This window comes from Anopheles bellator, chromosome 1, assembly GCF_943735745.2.
Source record: "Anopheles bellator chromosome 1, idAnoBellAS_SP24_06.2, whole genome shotgun sequence".
NCBI classification, from domain to species: domain Eukaryota; kingdom Metazoa; phylum Arthropoda; class Insecta; order Diptera; family Culicidae; genus Anopheles; species Anopheles bellator.
In genome coordinates, this window is record NC_071285.1 from 45,449,555 (window position 1) to 45,465,070 (window position 15,516).

General features: G+C 52.8%; 2 protein-coding genes across 2 annotated transcripts; one reads left to right on the top strand and one right to left on the bottom strand.

The window, feature by feature from the left end:
- Positions 1-2,020: 2,020 nt before the first annotated feature.
- Positions 2,021-6,743, top strand: LOC131206175 (U1 small nuclear ribonucleoprotein 70 kDa). The gene is made up of 6 exons (XM_058198614.1): positions 2,021-2,331; positions 2,403-2,585; positions 2,666-2,810; positions 5,006-5,257; positions 5,323-5,691; positions 5,968-6,743. Exons 1-6 carry the CDS (start codon positions 2,188-2,190, stop codon positions 6,144-6,146), a joined length of 1,272 nt encoding a protein of 423 aa, XP_058054597.1. The 5' UTR covers positions 2,021-2,187; the 3' UTR covers positions 6,147-6,743.
- A 134-nt stretch (positions 6,744-6,877) lies between these two features.
- On the bottom strand, positions 6,878-10,479 carry LOC131215708 (uncharacterized). The gene is made up of 3 exons (XM_058210099.1): positions 10,465-10,479; positions 9,990-10,159; positions 6,878-9,916 (listed from the first exon to the last, which is right to left on the bottom strand). Exons 1-3 carry the CDS (start codon positions 10,477-10,479, stop codon positions 6,982-6,984), a joined length of 3,120 nt encoding a protein of 1,039 aa, XP_058066082.1. The 3' UTR covers positions 6,878-6,981.
- Positions 10,480-15,516: the final 5,037 nt, after the last annotated feature.

Here is a 15,516-nt window from a genome sequence, read left to right on the forward strand (position 1 = left end):
ACCTGACGAACTTTCGGCACCGAACCACAGCACAATCCGGTATCACTACACAAGCCCCCACCTAAAAGGACGAGCCTGAAAGTGTGCTGCTACGGGCACGTGGGAAAGGAAAGGGGTAAGGTACGTTACAGAAACCAAACAACGAATAACTTTTCCAGCCATTAATGCGCTATGGCACCGGTGCTGAAAAACTGGCCATTAACTGCGTGAAAAATAGTTTCCTTCCAGCCGACGAAAGGGTACACTGCGATTGAAACGCAAGGACTGCCGACTGTCATGGGTCGCTTCGATCATTTCCCATTCGTCATGTCCCAAAGCGACCGTGTTTTGATGGGCATTTGTTGATGTGAACGAATAAACATGAAAATGGATCCCCGGAGCCGCCTTTGTGTCTTGGCCGCTTCCAAGAGATATCCTTTTTCGAAGGTGGTCTCGACGACGATCCACCGTCGATGGTCGGTTTTCGGTTCCCTTTTTACAACTCTGGTGTCTCAATCACCGCACACGCGAACCACGCAAAAGCCGGGGATCCGTTGTGGCCTGCGGACGGCAACGACGACGGCGTAGGTAGGCACCGCAGAAGCGTTATCTAAGATAGCGCGCGGCAAATCTTGCGCTCGAGCGCAGGCAGAGGGCTATAGATAACGGGGCTCACCAACGGGCGACGCACATTGCACATCACGGACGGCGGACGGATTGCGGACGGGGCACGGGGTGTCTCTGTGTGACCGCCGGCAATGTTCAGCATTCCGTTTTTATTGTTCGCTACATTCTCTGTCCACGGGTAGCGCCAAGGGGTTATCCTTTGCCGTGTCCCAAAGACTCCTGTGACTGAGTTTGGCTGCGCTTCCTTTATAGATGTGGGCACAGGTTTTCCGCCGGTCCGCGGTTTTGTTGCTTGTTGGTTCTCCGCACCCAGAACCAAGGAACGCCTGACCGGGGACACACGCCAGAGTATGGCGACGGAGTGAAGAAGGAGCCCGAGCGAGAACGAGAGCGAGCGAAAGAAAGCAACACGCGTAAGCGAGAGAAGGAGAGAAGACAGTGGGAACGATGACAGAAAGCAAAATGGCTATCCGAGATTCGTAGTCCGTAAGGCCGAATTTCGACACACTCGCGCGCACGCACGCACGCAGGTCGCTCACGAAAGGGACTTTGGGTTGGAACACACCCCGTACAGCACGGTTCAGATTCACGGTGGCGCAGGGCGATCGGAACGGGCAAAAAGAAACACTACGCACTGCCAATAATTTACGGGACCCGTTCGCCCTGCCTCTCACTCTCTCTCTTTTTCTCTTTGTTGCGCCGCAACACCGGGATGCGAAAGCGAGGCGATGTGAAACGGATCCGGATTACGGATTCCCCCGTGCTCACAGTTACGCGAGGGGCCCCACCGGATCTAGGGTTCGCGTGTACTCCGGGAGCGATTGGGCGAATGTTTTGATGGTTCGCTTGCTGCCATCTTTGCGTGGCACGGCGGGGCTCAGTTCTTCGCACCGCACCGCCGCCAGTGGTGGCACTTTGCAATCGTACGCACGAAGGAACTACAATAGCCTCACATGAATATTAATATAATATAATATTAACCTCACATCAAAACGAGGTGCGATGCGAATCTTTTCTGCTCGCTTTTAAAGGGCACACACAACACAATGCAATGCGATGGTTGCCGTTCTTTGACAGATTGACAGTCGTCCCAGAAGAGTGCCCGGTGAAAAATGGCCACACCAAGAGTGCGGCACGATCGGAACGAGAGAGAATGAAACCTTCTAACACTAGCTGCCCGAAAGGATGATTCCATGCTGTAATTTCGGCTACTGGGAAAGCATGAATAATTGCTTGTGCTTTGATCAACAATAAGTTGGCTTCGAAAAGAAAATGGAAATTGAAAGAATGCACCTTTCGTGGCGGACATATTTTGCTTCAGAGTAGTGTGGATGATTTTCACTGGGCATCGGCTTTGACGCATCATATTTTCGCATCTTCCTTTTCTTAATGGCTGCTGCTCTGCGACGAAGTTTGCAGCGTTTGTTGCTGAGCGAGATCCAAGAAAACATTGGTTTCTAAAGGTGCTGCTTTACAATGTTCTGAAGCGCTGCTTCGTCACAGATCACTTAGCCAACGGAGTAGAACGGATTGAACGAAGTTAAAAAGTGAAAAGTGTGACGGGGACAGTAATCGTTTACAATGACGCAGTATCTGCCACCGAACTTGTTGGCCTTGTTTGCTCCGCGCGATCCCATTCCGTATCTTCCGCCTCCGGACAAGCTACCGCACGAGAAGAAATCGCAGGGCTACCTGGGAGTCGGAAGTTTTCTCGAGTGCTTCGAGGTAAGTTGGGGTACGATGCAGCAACTCCAGTCGGCCGGTTCTCTAATATGCAGCCCCTTCTGGTATCGCAGGATCCCAAGGACACTCCTCCGCCGACGCGCGTCGAAACACGCGAAGAACGTATCGAGCGGCGTCGCAGGGAGCGGGCCGAGCAAGTGGCGTACAAGCTTGAGCGTGAAATTGCTACCTGGGACCCGAACCAGCTCCTGGAGGCAACGGAAGATCCCTTCAAAACACTGTTCGTGGCACGCATCGTAAGTATCACGCTGGTGGAATGCTTCGCCGTCTGATGCCTGCGTTTAGTAAGGTTTTTAACACCTGGCCACACTTCCAGAACTATGACACTTCCGAGTCGAAACTGCGGCGAGAGTTTGAAATCTACGGCAACATCAAGAAGATCATCATGCTAAACGACAAGAGCACGGGCAAACCGCGCGGATACGCCTTTATTGAGTATGAACATGAACGAGACATGCACGGTGAGTACTGACCGCGGGGTTATCTTTTTCGGAAGGAAGGCGCATTTCGTAACAAAACTCCTTAGGAATCGCATTCGGTTCCGAATCCATCCAACGACTGACCGATCCTGTCTGTACGTTTCGAAGCGCGAATCTCGGGGGTAGGTCATTTGTAAGTGTGCTACGGCAGAGGATAGAACTCTAGAGCCAAAACCCCGATTGCAAAACCTTTGTAAGGGGATTTTCTTTTTCACCGGATCATCCGCCCAAGCGCAAGATCCTCCTTTCACTTTCTGTCGAGGTTGAGGGGCTGGTATAAAAGAATTGAACCGAAATGCTGCAGATCTCAGCGTTTTTCACTTCGCCCCTTCGGCCCCTTTTGGTAGGTTTCGGCTGTGCGGCGGAACCTACCAAAGTCACAGGACTCAACTGACCCGCGTAGGTTTGTATCAGTTGGCCATTCAAGACCGCCCCACGGTCTGGTAAGAGGTGTACAGCCAAAGTACAAGGATTCCGTCGAGCTCTTCCGTTTCTTTCCGATTTACTTTCAACAGCAGCAACAGTCGTTAAAGATCAGGCTTTTGGTAGCGTTTTGGTAAGTGGGTAAAGCGACGAATGACGGTTCGATCGAGGTGTTTTTGCTTGCGGAACAAAGGACTCCTTTAGGGGAGCCGCTCGTCCCCTAAAAGGGGGCCCCTTTTTGACGGGAGATCATATTGCAGATCACAGTGCCTGTTTTTGAATGGGGATGCGAAATGATCGTTCACTTGCTACCAACACACCGCAGACCACGGCATAAGCAATACCAGCTAAATGGAAGCGCTTTCTTGCGATGTAAGTGTCCTTTTTTACTCACGACTTTTTGGTAAGCATCGGTACGGTAACATTGGTGTGTGGCATGCGGCGGGTCATATGTAAGTGCACGATCGAACGTAAGTCCTGCATATAAATATATTACACCTAAATATATTATGATGTGTACCATTCGCGTGGTTCTGAATCCTGAAGCTGGCCGCTGCTGCTGCTGCTGCTGTTGTGTGTGCGGTTTGTATTCGATGCCAAGGAGTTACGATCTGATATGGTAACATTGTAAGACGTATTCTCGTAAATTATGCCCTCCAAATCTATCCTTAAATACTGCCAACCGAAAAGGCAACGGTTGAATGGTGACCCTGCAAATTCTCAGTTTTGCAAGGTCCTCGCCCCACCCGGGAGGTGGTGGTTAGGTTTATTCTGCGCATTAGCAACTTTTGCCTTCCTCCATAACGTAAGTATGGTGCGCACCGCAGGTAAACGGTAAATGAAAGGATTAGCAGCAACGTGTACAAAATCGTAAGACCAATACACTAAACCCCCAAAGTGGGGCCAGTTCTTTGGAGCAAACGCCTCACAGGAAGTATCAGTTCGGTTTAGTTGGAAAGATCGAAGCAAAACAGAAAACGTCGATGGACACACATACACTGTCGCACTAGTAGCGCCTGTTTATTTTATCCCCCTTTTCCACAAATTGTAAGTAAGTCTTTTGGACCTTCGTGTACTCCATTCTTCCCGGGTAGGTATCGATCGATCGATCGATCGACCGCGTGTGATGCGAACCGCGTAGGGTATTGTGTATTCTCTTTACGAAGTAGCATGATTTAGATCGGTGAAACCCTCTGACGATCGGTCGGTAAGAAAACGGACCGGTTCCGGTTCCGTTGTTTATTCTCAAACGTTTTTAGTTATCCCACTCTTTCACCTTCAACTCTTTACTTTCATCGTTACATTATCATACAACCAATAACGCTTCTTCCCTTCTGTCTGCCGATGTTGAGGCAAGCTGAAACTCTGTGCTCGTCTTCAAAGGCAGACTGAACGACGCACGGAATGAGTTGGTGGGAAAGATCGTTTGGCGCGTCTGTAAAGTCCCTTCCCCTTGCTATCTGTGTTGCTGTGTTTATCACGATAATGAGGATCACGATCACGAGCCCTCCTGTGGCAGGGTGCTCCTGCTACCATCTGGCAGGTGGCACCAGCACCGTATGCCCGTTTTGTACTATTTTCTTTTTCTTTCGACTCTCTTTTTCCTGGCCGTCCTTTCCGCGAAATGGTGCGAACATTTTATGTGTCTGCCCGCGCACCTCCCCTCAAATGTGCCTGTCTATGATCTCTGTTTGTGTCGCGAAACTGAAAAACTCCGGCCTCCGGCATCTATCTTCGGTCTTTGGCAACGACAGCGGCCTACAAGCATGCGGATGGTAAGAAAATTGACGGTAAGCGTGTGCTGGTGGACGTGGAGCGGGCCCGCACGGTGAAGGGTTGGTTGCCGCGACGGCTCGGCGGTGGTCTAGGTGGTACCCGGCGCGGTGGACCGGACGTGAACATCAAACACTCTGGCCGCGAGGATAACGAGCGAGAACGGGAACGCTATCGGTTGGAGCGCGAGCGAGAGGATCGCGATCGTCGGGAGCGGGATCGTCCAGAGAATCGTAAGTCGCACGTTATACATTTCTTTCGTTGCACCAGGCTCACCCAGCTCTGTGCTTGTTCGCAGGTTTCGAACGACGCAGATCTCGTTCTCGTGATCGCGAACGGCGCAACCATCGCAGCCGCTCGAAGGAGCGTCCACGGCGGCGGCCCCGCAGCCGCGATCGCGAAGTGGAAGAGCGCGAACGCTGGGACAAGGACAAAGAACGGGAACGCGACCGCGATCGCAGTAGGGAACGGGACAAGGATCGCAAGCGAAAGCGCAGCCGATCTCGAGAGCGCGAGCGGGGTGAAAAGAGCCGCCACAAGCGCAACGACCGTGAGCGGGAGCGCGACCGTGGTGAGCGCAGTGGCGCCGGAAACGTCGTCGATCGCAAGGAACGCAAACCCGAGTTCCGTGATGGGGAAATCAAAATCAAGGAGGAACCGATCGATGGTAAGTGTTGATGGGAGATGGCGTTCGTACTGCACACACGCGCAACGTTGTTTCGTGGGGGTTCGCAGAGAGCAATAGGCAATCTCCACGGGGCTCTACAGTTGCAAGAGAAAGCAAGCATTTTGCGGGCGAAATTCCAGGGCTATCAGTTGTGAAGCGGTTAACTGTTTGGTAGTATCTAAGTTTCGTACATTCCATACTCGCACTCCTATTGTGCTGACCCCATTTCGAACAGCGAGGAATTCCGCAATTGACGACATTATTTCTTTTCCCCAGACTATCCGGATTACAGTGCCCAGTATGCACAGTACCAGTCGCAGGTTAAGTATGAGGACGGCGAGGAGGAGAAATATCGTCCGCACGATCATGAAGCTAACATGCGGGCCGAAAATGGTCGCGGCTACGGCGGAAACGATGGCGAGGAGGGTGAATACGACGATAGGCAGGGTTACTAGTAAGCACGCGACGGGTTGACGGGAGTGTCGGTAAGCAGCGGAGACGGGTCGTCGTCAGAGGCCTTCCCGTACACGCCACCTTCCGGCGTAGTGTTAACGGCGTTAGTGTGTAGCTTCTCAAACTTCTAGAGAATCCTTTTTTTCTGACAACCACATTCGACGTTTCTCAACGTAATCGTGCAAAACACCGAAATTGTGGACCTAAGCAGAAACACGCACCCAACAATGGGAACGGAGTAAGAAACGAGGTCGATCGGAAGCTTCTCTTCCCGTTCTTCAAACCCCATTAGTTTGCATCCGTTGGCTCGGGTTGCGTTTATCAACACCCTACAGTTGAGGTAAGAGGCGCAGAACGTCGGCGTGAAGCGCGAGGTACGGGTGGTAAGATTTGCCGCGCGGTCGTTGATGCATTTATCGGTAAGACACGCACAAGCGCGGACGGTAAGGAAGGTAACTTTCGTTGCACACGACTCTTATAGCCGAATCTGTACCCCTTGTTCCGGCCGGCAGTCGGCGGTGACTTAACGGTGATCCAAACGGTAACATTCAACATTTTGTAGCACTGTACTTTTGAATAAGCAAACAATAAATTGAGCGATTACGTTAAAGGAACAATCTGCCGTTCGTTTTGTCCCTTGCTCCGGTCACACAATTCCCCATGAAAGAAACTCAACACCTCAACTAGCTAACTGTATTTATTTCCATTTTAGAAGGCAAGAACATGTGTTAGAACATAAATGGGGACACTTTGTGGTGCGTTCATTATTACGTAATACTGACTATGCTGCAGGAAAGTAAAGCTGGCTCGAGGGCTAAGCCCTCGCTCTGATGTCCGTCATTCGACCAGCCGTTCCTTCGAAAGGAACTTTAACAGTGTGGAATGTTCGTATGGATGCTGCTGCCCGGTTGCTTCTTCCACGGCCGGGACGTCGATTGCTGACTGGCTAACATTGGTACGTTCGTTCGTTGCATTATCCGCGGTAGCCTTCGAAGCGTCGGATTCTAGGAGGGGCTTCAGTTCCTCGTGTGTCGTTGTAACCACTTCGCCCGGTTTACCGCTCACCGCTGGCAGCGATTTGATTTCGTTGTTATTGGTAAGCTTCTCGGCACTGCCGTGTGCCGAGTTGTTGTGGCTGTTGCCCCGATGTGGCGTATTCAGTACTTTCACGTGCGGCGGAATCACGCGCAACGGTTTCCGTTCTAGCGAGTGCGTACCGTCGTTTGTGGCCGCAAGTCGTTCGTGCAGTTTCGTGATGTCCTCGAACATCTCCGCCGATAGCGAGTCGGATCGTTCGCGCCCCTTACCGAAAGGATACTGACGCTGCAGATCGTACCCGAGAAACCCATCGGATCCGCGGCGCAATCGACGGTCCGGTTCTTCAAACTCCTGCCCGAACGATGGCCGCAGGACGTTGTGTCTCGAGAACCAGCTGCCAACGTCCTCGATGCTTTCTATCCGTTTCCGAGTGCCTCCGTCGGGGGTAAGCTTCTCGGTGGGCGGCTCAACCTCCTCTTCGGTCGCTTCCAGCACCACAGGTGATCCGCCAACGGATTCGGTCCCAAACCATTCGTTCATGTACTCGATACTATCGCGACGCCGATTGTTGTAGACATGCGGCGGGATGGCATCAACCTTCGGCGGCGTATCGGTCAGCTCTGACTTTTCGATCTTCTCAAACTCCGGATCGAAGCAGTCGTCCACTTCGGACGACTTGTTGGACGAGGAGGCACTTGACCCGACCAGTTCGATCTGCACGTTTTCCAGCTTGTCCGAGGCACCACTGCCGACGCTGCTGGAGCTCGTGTTGGACAGTTTCTCCCTCAGCTTCGCCACGTTTGGATTGACGGGATGCGGATCGTTCAGTTCCGCGTTCAGATGCTCCTCGAGGAACGCTTGAAACTGTTCGATGATGTTTTCCTTATTGTCCGACGCACTGTACACTCGGTCCAAAACGTTCACAACATCATGATGCTGCAAAACGTTGCTCGATTCTATGAACGACCCGAGGCAAAACTTGCGGAGTGTCGAATCCTCCGGCTCAACACTGTTCTTCGAATGGTCGATGGCTGACGACGACTCCCCGACGGTCGAAGCGTCCGAACGTCTGCGGGTCGGCACTTCCGGTGGCTGAACGACACTCGCCGAGGTTACGACCTCTGTGCCACCGATCGTAAAGCTGGCGGCATTGTTGGCGGCTGGCGGTTCGAACGTTGGCGTCGGTGTCCGATTGGGGACGGGTGTTTCCAGCGATTTCCACGATATTTTGCGTGTCATTAGCTTCGACTTCGGTGTCACCAGCTCGTCCATAACGGTGTGGTGTGCGTAATCTTCCGGCGTGAAGCGCTCCACACAGATCCGTGAACGCTGCAGGTCGACGGTTGAGAACGACCCGGAGCTGGAGCTCTTGGAGAGCGTTGGCCGCTGTGGAGTGTCCGGACGGGGTAGCGTTTCCTTGTTCAGGTTCTCCGTGACTGGCATCGATATGATGCGCTTCAGAGTGCGCGGCGAGTGTGCCTTTGGACCGTCATCGACCGGTCCGGGTGCCGGAGTGTCCGCCGAGTCCTTGGACAGCTGCCGGTCGAACTTGGACTCGGAGTGACTCTTTTGGAACTTGGGTGGAGCCGGCGGTGTCGGAAGACTCTCCCGTTGCTTGGACTTTTGCTTCGTCCTGACGGGTCTCACGATCGACTCACTGCCATCCGAATCGCCGGGTGACCGGTTGGCCATCGCCTCGTCCTTATCGTCCAGCGGTTTGTATTTGGTAAAATCGCGGCTCGGTTTTCGCGGGGCCACCTCAATCGAGGCTTCCGTCAGGATCACGTTCGCTTTCGGTTCCTCCCGCTCGTGCTCGTGCAGCTTCTTGTGGAGGTGATCGTGATCGTCGCAGATGTGGCGCGATTTGCGTCGCTTCGGTACGATCAGTGGTTCCTCGATCGGTTTCATTCCCTCGTACCGGACACTGTCACTGTAGTCCGTCAGCATGGCCATCATAAACTCGGCCCTGCTACCGATCTGCCGATTCATCACTTCATCCCGTGGCTTGGGTTTACCGGTGGCTTTCGAGACCATGTCAGATTCCTTTTTCGCAGCGTCTTTCGGGGGCTGACCTTTGGAGATGTTGTTGGCCACCGTTTGCTTCTCGCTTGTGTGGTTCGCCTCAACCACCACCACCCTCGGCACGCTCGTTTCCCTTTCGACAAACGCCTCAATCTTATCCACGTCGTCCTTGGGGATCGATTTTTTCTTCGGCCCCGCGTTCGACCCGCTGGCTGCGGTGGCCAGTGCGTCACTCTCTGGCGACAGCGAGTCGGCCAGCTGCTCGCCGAAGAACCGGTCCGATTTCCGGTTGCCAACGCGCGGTATCTGCGATGTGGTCGGCTTCTCTAGCTCGGCCGTGGTCGGAACCTTCGAGAAGTCACTGAACGCATCGTTGCTGGCGTCGATCTCGAAGCAGGACGTTTGGCGGGCGGGAAGGGCCGGAGCTTCGGGCCGTGGCGGTGGCACACTGGACGGTCGGCCGCCGGGTGTAACGTCGCACGAATGCCGACGACTTTCGCGCCCAAACACATCCTGGAATCCGTTCTTCACCTTCAGCGACTCATCGGACCGGTAGCGCCCGTCGAGCGTGGAGCCCCGTTTCTTGCGGGGCGGTGCCACCGGAGGCTGTTCGGTGACCGGCCTCGTGGGCCCATCGGGAACGTGCAGTCCGACGCTCTGCCACCCGGTGGACGTTGTGTGGCCGGCCGAGGTTTTCTTGGACGCATCAACCCTGCACGGGGAAAATGAACGCTAGGTGAGTCAGGGGAACGGTAAACGGGGTGATGCGGCGTGCCAAGACTTACGCGCTGCGTGTGAAGTACGTTTTGCGCATCGGTTGCGCTTTGCCCTTGCCAATCCCGATACCGTTCGGGCATATGATGCTGCTCAGGTTGCTGGTGAAGCTACCGTTTCCGGTCGGGGTGGCCGCTGGCGGTGAGCTCGGGTTCGGTTGCTTACACAGTACGTTTCCCATCTGCAACAATGGAACAACAATGGAGGTGTGATGAAGTCCAACGCCGACGGGTCGCCCAGTGCAATGACATAATGGGTTCGCTCGAGAGTTCACACACTTCACCGCCGCCGTTAAATAAATTCAGCAAAACCCGACTTCCGAATCGGTCGGTCGGTCGGTCAGTGAAGTCAGAGTGGACTTGTGGCCATGCGTGTGGGATAAGTAGTATTCCCTTTTCAGGAAACTTGCTATTAGTCATCGAATCAAGCATGTGCGCGCTGTTGAAAGGTATTTTAGGGTTGTTTATAAGGCAGTGCGTGGCTTACAGAACCATCGGCCATTACGGTGTCTATTCTTGGCCATTTGTCATAGCGCCATGCAAATGGCGATACGATCGAACAGCAATGCAAAAAACAACTTGCAGGACCATCTTTCTCAATGTCAAGCACTTTTGTTGTTTTTCTCGGAGCCCCCGGAACTGGTTCCGCTCTGGGCACGGTCACATCTACCAACAGGCGCAGGTTCGAGCCGAAAGTGCCTTCCACACGTGGTTCTGTGATCAGGATTTTGTTTACGTATCATATTCACGTCGGTCCGCTCCAATGGCGACGATCATGTTAATTGCCAGGTCAAACCACATGCCGGTTTGGAACACGAAAAAGACAGCCTTGACGAGGTCGAACGAGAGTGAAAGAGATCGAGAGAGCGAGAGCATAAAAAACTTGTGGCCCCAGCGGCCGAGCATTACGGGGCCCCACGTAAACCGGTCCAGGCGGGAATGTCTTTTTCTCATACTCAAACCTCGAATCCTGAGGTGGAACCCAATGCAGGCTGCACAGCTGGGCTGGTCCTACTTGTGAAGATGTCAAAAAAGTCGGGCCACTCCGGTGTTGGGTCCGATCGGTGCAGCACTAGCGCAAGTGCAAATAGAAACTAGAGTCTGAGTCTGTTCAGGAGGGCCCGAATGTTTGCACCGCGGTGCTAATAGATCGCTCTAAACGGTTGACCACCCCATTAACATCCCCGGGGCGTCCAGCGTTAATAGTCTGTTTGCAGACTCCAAATAGACGCAAAGAGTTCGCGCCAAGTCAGGCTGCGGCTGTCGGTCTATAATCGGTGGTCGGCGATCACATGCGATAAATTGGTGGCGATCTGCTTCGTGCAACCGACAACGTCCTTGTGTCCTAGGCTACGCGGGCAAAAAGTATTTGCCATTATCCACGGTTCCCAACGGTTGGGGGCACTGATTTCGTAATTGTCTGCCACAAAAGCTTTGCAACGCTGGGCGAACATCGATGTCAGGCCCTTTTTTTGGCACTTTGGCAACCCGGGATGACAATGCGTTCTCCAACAACCCCTCGCGACATCAATCACCGGAACGGAACTAATTATGACCTCCCGGTCGCCGGTCGCAGCGCAGTGCGGACGTCTCCGTCAGGCGGTGGCGGTGGCAGCCGATCATGTAATCGCGGCGAGTTATCTGACACTATCACCAACGCTGGTGAACGCTTGGAGACGCTTTACACGACAACTCCACCAGGAGTACAATCGTTCGGGGACATGCCCAACAAGCGATCCGTCCCGATGCTCGAATCGCGCGTGATTACGTGATCGGCGATCGGTCACATGACTTCCAGACGGGAGTCATCGTTCGGAACCGCGCGGGCTGCGTGCTCCAGCTAGCAATATTTACATTCCACACCCGGGAGCCCTGGCACGGAGAATGTGCCACCTGGGGCGGGGCGTGGCGGGGCCATGTTTACTCAGCAGTCGGAGTATTCTACGGCGTGGTATCCGACTGGGACGACTGGGCGAAGGTCATCGGCAACGGCGGGTGCAAAGTGCGCGCTTCCGTGACACATCGTGGCTCGTGTTCGCATAATGACGATGATGTCATCCCAAGTGATCGTCTCAGATCGCATTTCGATACTCCTCGGCTGGAGCGCGGCTCGAGCTCCCCGGGAACCCGGGTCCATTACGGTGTCATCCGGTGATTGGTCCGGTGATCTTCGCCTCGAGAATCACCTCCATGATCGTATCAATTAGGGGCGACACTCCAAAAAAGGGGGACCACGCGACATAGCCGTGTGCCGTGATCATCGTCGTGATCGTCTCTCGAGCCAAACTCCGGAGTCGTTCTCTCACTCGGCACACCTGAGAGGGCACAAACACAGACACGATCTGGGAGACCGCCGACGGACGAAAGCCAGTGGCGCCAGTAACATTTGTTTTGATTGCGATTAACGAGAACGAAACGAGTTTTTCACCTTACGGGGTAAGCATCGGCGCGTCGGCTTTCAGGTGGTTTCAGGTGATCGCCACCTGCGCGTGTCTGTCACGACCTCACCACTACGCGCACGCAACCGACTGGGGGCCGTCAGAGTGTGTCACGGGTTCGGCCTCGGTACTTGCGCGGGGTGGGGTGGCACTTGTGGTAGTAGTACACGGGTAGCAGCAGCAGCAGATAGGGCACACAGCGGGCCACGATAAATGCGGTGCGATCGCGCTCAGCGCCGGTGAACGACTAAAAACGATCACGATCGTTCACCGCGGGTTCGGCGTGATGGGGTGTTTGCGCGAACACTTCGCAGCGGCGGAGTGGCGAAGAAGATCTCCTCCTGGATGTTGAGTTGAGACGACGCGATGGCGGATTATTACCGACCCGCCGCTAATCGGTTGCGATGGGTTGCGTTTGAGACAAAGCATCATGCACGGCCGAAATCGGAGAAAAACGGCCAATTATTTGAAATGAAGATCCCGTCCCGTGTGTGGAGTAGAACGCACCCTTGCGGCACGGTATGACGTCACGCTCGCCGCCCGCCAAACGAGAGACCACCTTAAAATTAATGTTAGCGTCAATTTGCGTGCGCATTACGATGAGCACGCCAGGAGAGAGGCCGTGTCTCGCGTGAGAATTTTGGGAACATCTTCACCCCGTTCCAGCTGTAACCCCCTGGTTGAGGGGATCCAGGTCTTGTCGTTGTACTTGTCGCAGCGCCGGCCAACCAGCGGTAACCGTTGTTGTCAGTGGGTCAGAGACTGACCTCCCCGCGTGATGGAACGCTACATTAAGAGCCGTCCCCGGTGTGTACGTGTTAAATCACTCCGGCTGTATCTCTGCATGCAACTCGCGTGTTCCTCGGCCAACAGATTCATCGGCGACGTCGTCGTAAAGAAGGAACCCCCATTTTTGCTGGTCTGCCACACCCTGTGCGCACATGCAAAACGGTGCGGTACCCTCTCGTGCCCGCTCAGGGTCAATCAATGGGCCATCTCCTCCCCCGGCGCGCATGATGGCATCGTTTCGATTCGATATAAATATGCTTTATGGCGTGGCGGACGATCAAAAACGGAGCGCGGAGGTCATGGCAATGCGCCGGGACCGGCGCCGCCGGCGAACCGGTTGGTGGTGGAACCACGTTCCGAATCCACGTACTGAACGGAGTTTATCGCCAACTAATGAGTAGTGGAAGCAAAGTAAAAGAAGGGCCGTCGGCCATCGAACACAGCTTAATTATGCTCTTATCGCACGCGGTACTGTGGGTTGGGAATTTTTATTTAATGGAGTATACAGTGTTCCATTACCAAAATATTAACTTCAAGTTGTAAGGTGATTTTTATAACATTCGAGCCCTTTTTTCAATACCATCTGTTTTTTTTATAATTGCTAAAAATACTGGGGTGTCCAATAAATTCTTTGCCTTTCGTATGGACGTGCCGCAGTATTTCTTACAATGGAAAAAATCAAATATCGTGCAGTGATTGAATTTTTATTTTTGGAAGGATTTAAAGCAAAAGAAATTTATGAATTAAAGTTGAAAGTGTATAAGGACTCCACGCCTTCAATTAGAAAATCAAAAGTGGGGTTTCAGAGTTTAAACGTCGGCATACAAGCTTTCACGACGATCCACATCAAAAACGTTAAAAACAGACACAACACTCAAAATCGTAGAACAAATACAGGATATCGTATTGGAAAATCGTCGAATCACTTAAAGCAATTTATTATTTTTATTAGAAAGGAACAAAAACGCATTCCAATGCTTATTTCTTGACCACATTTAGAGTGGTTTTGAAAGGATAAAGAGGATTGAATCTTCACTATGGATGAGACTTCTATCTTCTATCTATAGATTAGGGTCTATCGCCATGATCCTGAAACAAAACAAGACGCCAAACTTTGGTGTGTGAACCTGGTTCTTCGGCTCCGAAACGAGTTCCTGTCTAGAAATCGTCCAAAAAGGTGTAAGCATCAGTTTTTGGGATGTGAATGGAAATTTGTTAGCGGATCTCGATTATTGTTGTAACTTGTTTTAGACCAGCTGAAGGTGAAAAAAGACCCGGTTTGCAAAAGAAAACCATCCTCTATCAACTGGGCAATGCACCATGTCATTTTAAACCATTTCAACCATTTCTGAGCATTTCAAACCATAAAAATGTGTTTTTCTTATCGAGCCACAGAACTTATTGAACCGCCTAGTGAGTTGATTTAATAGTTTCTCTGTCATTGTGACATGAGCCATCGAAGCAAACGTTGAATCTCCAATACTTTACCGATCCTTTTCAGTTAATCTAGTAGTCACTCTATTAGTTCCCTTTTGGTGTGTTTTGTTTTAATTTGAAAATCATCTTCATCGAAGAATAATTTGGTAGACCAAACTAGGAATAAACATTGCGGAAAAAAAAATCCGCGCACCGATTAGCACATTTTTCATTAAGCAAAAACCCATCAGCAGCGAAGCAAAAAAAGAAAACAGCGGAACGTAAAATGGCCAAGCGACGACGACCCACGGAGCATGAAAATCGGAAATGGGTGGTGCGCGTCACCGCGGGCGGATGACGTGAGACGCCATCGCGGATCGGACAACGGATGCGCCTCTCTCGCTCTCCGCCATCGCTCCGGCTCTCCCCCTCTCTCTCTCGCTCGGCTGCGTAGAGAGACCGGTTTGATTTCGCTTCGTATAAACGCTGGCACGCTTTTCCGTTTTCCCGCATTTTCCGTCCGACCATCGGCGCGAGCGGAACACCGGGCGCCGACCGATCGTGACACGAAACCTTCCAGTATTTATCGGTGCGTTCGGCCGGTGTGTGTGTGTATAAGTGTGTGCGCGGCGTGAAAAGCGTTCATCGAAACGGAACTGTTTGTTTTGCCTTTTCTAAATTCACTTGCCGTGGTCAGCCAGTTGGGGTGTCGTCGCGCCAGAGTGAGAGAACCGGGGCCCGGTTCCGAAAACAAAACAAGTGGCGCGTTTCCCGTCCGCGTCCGCGGGGCGAGGTGTCAATGTTTGCAGCGTCGCTCGTCTAAAGTCAGGCGCTCCTTTGGCGCGCTTTTGACACCCGTCAGTGTCGAACGCGAACTGGAGTGCGCGGCCCGGGGG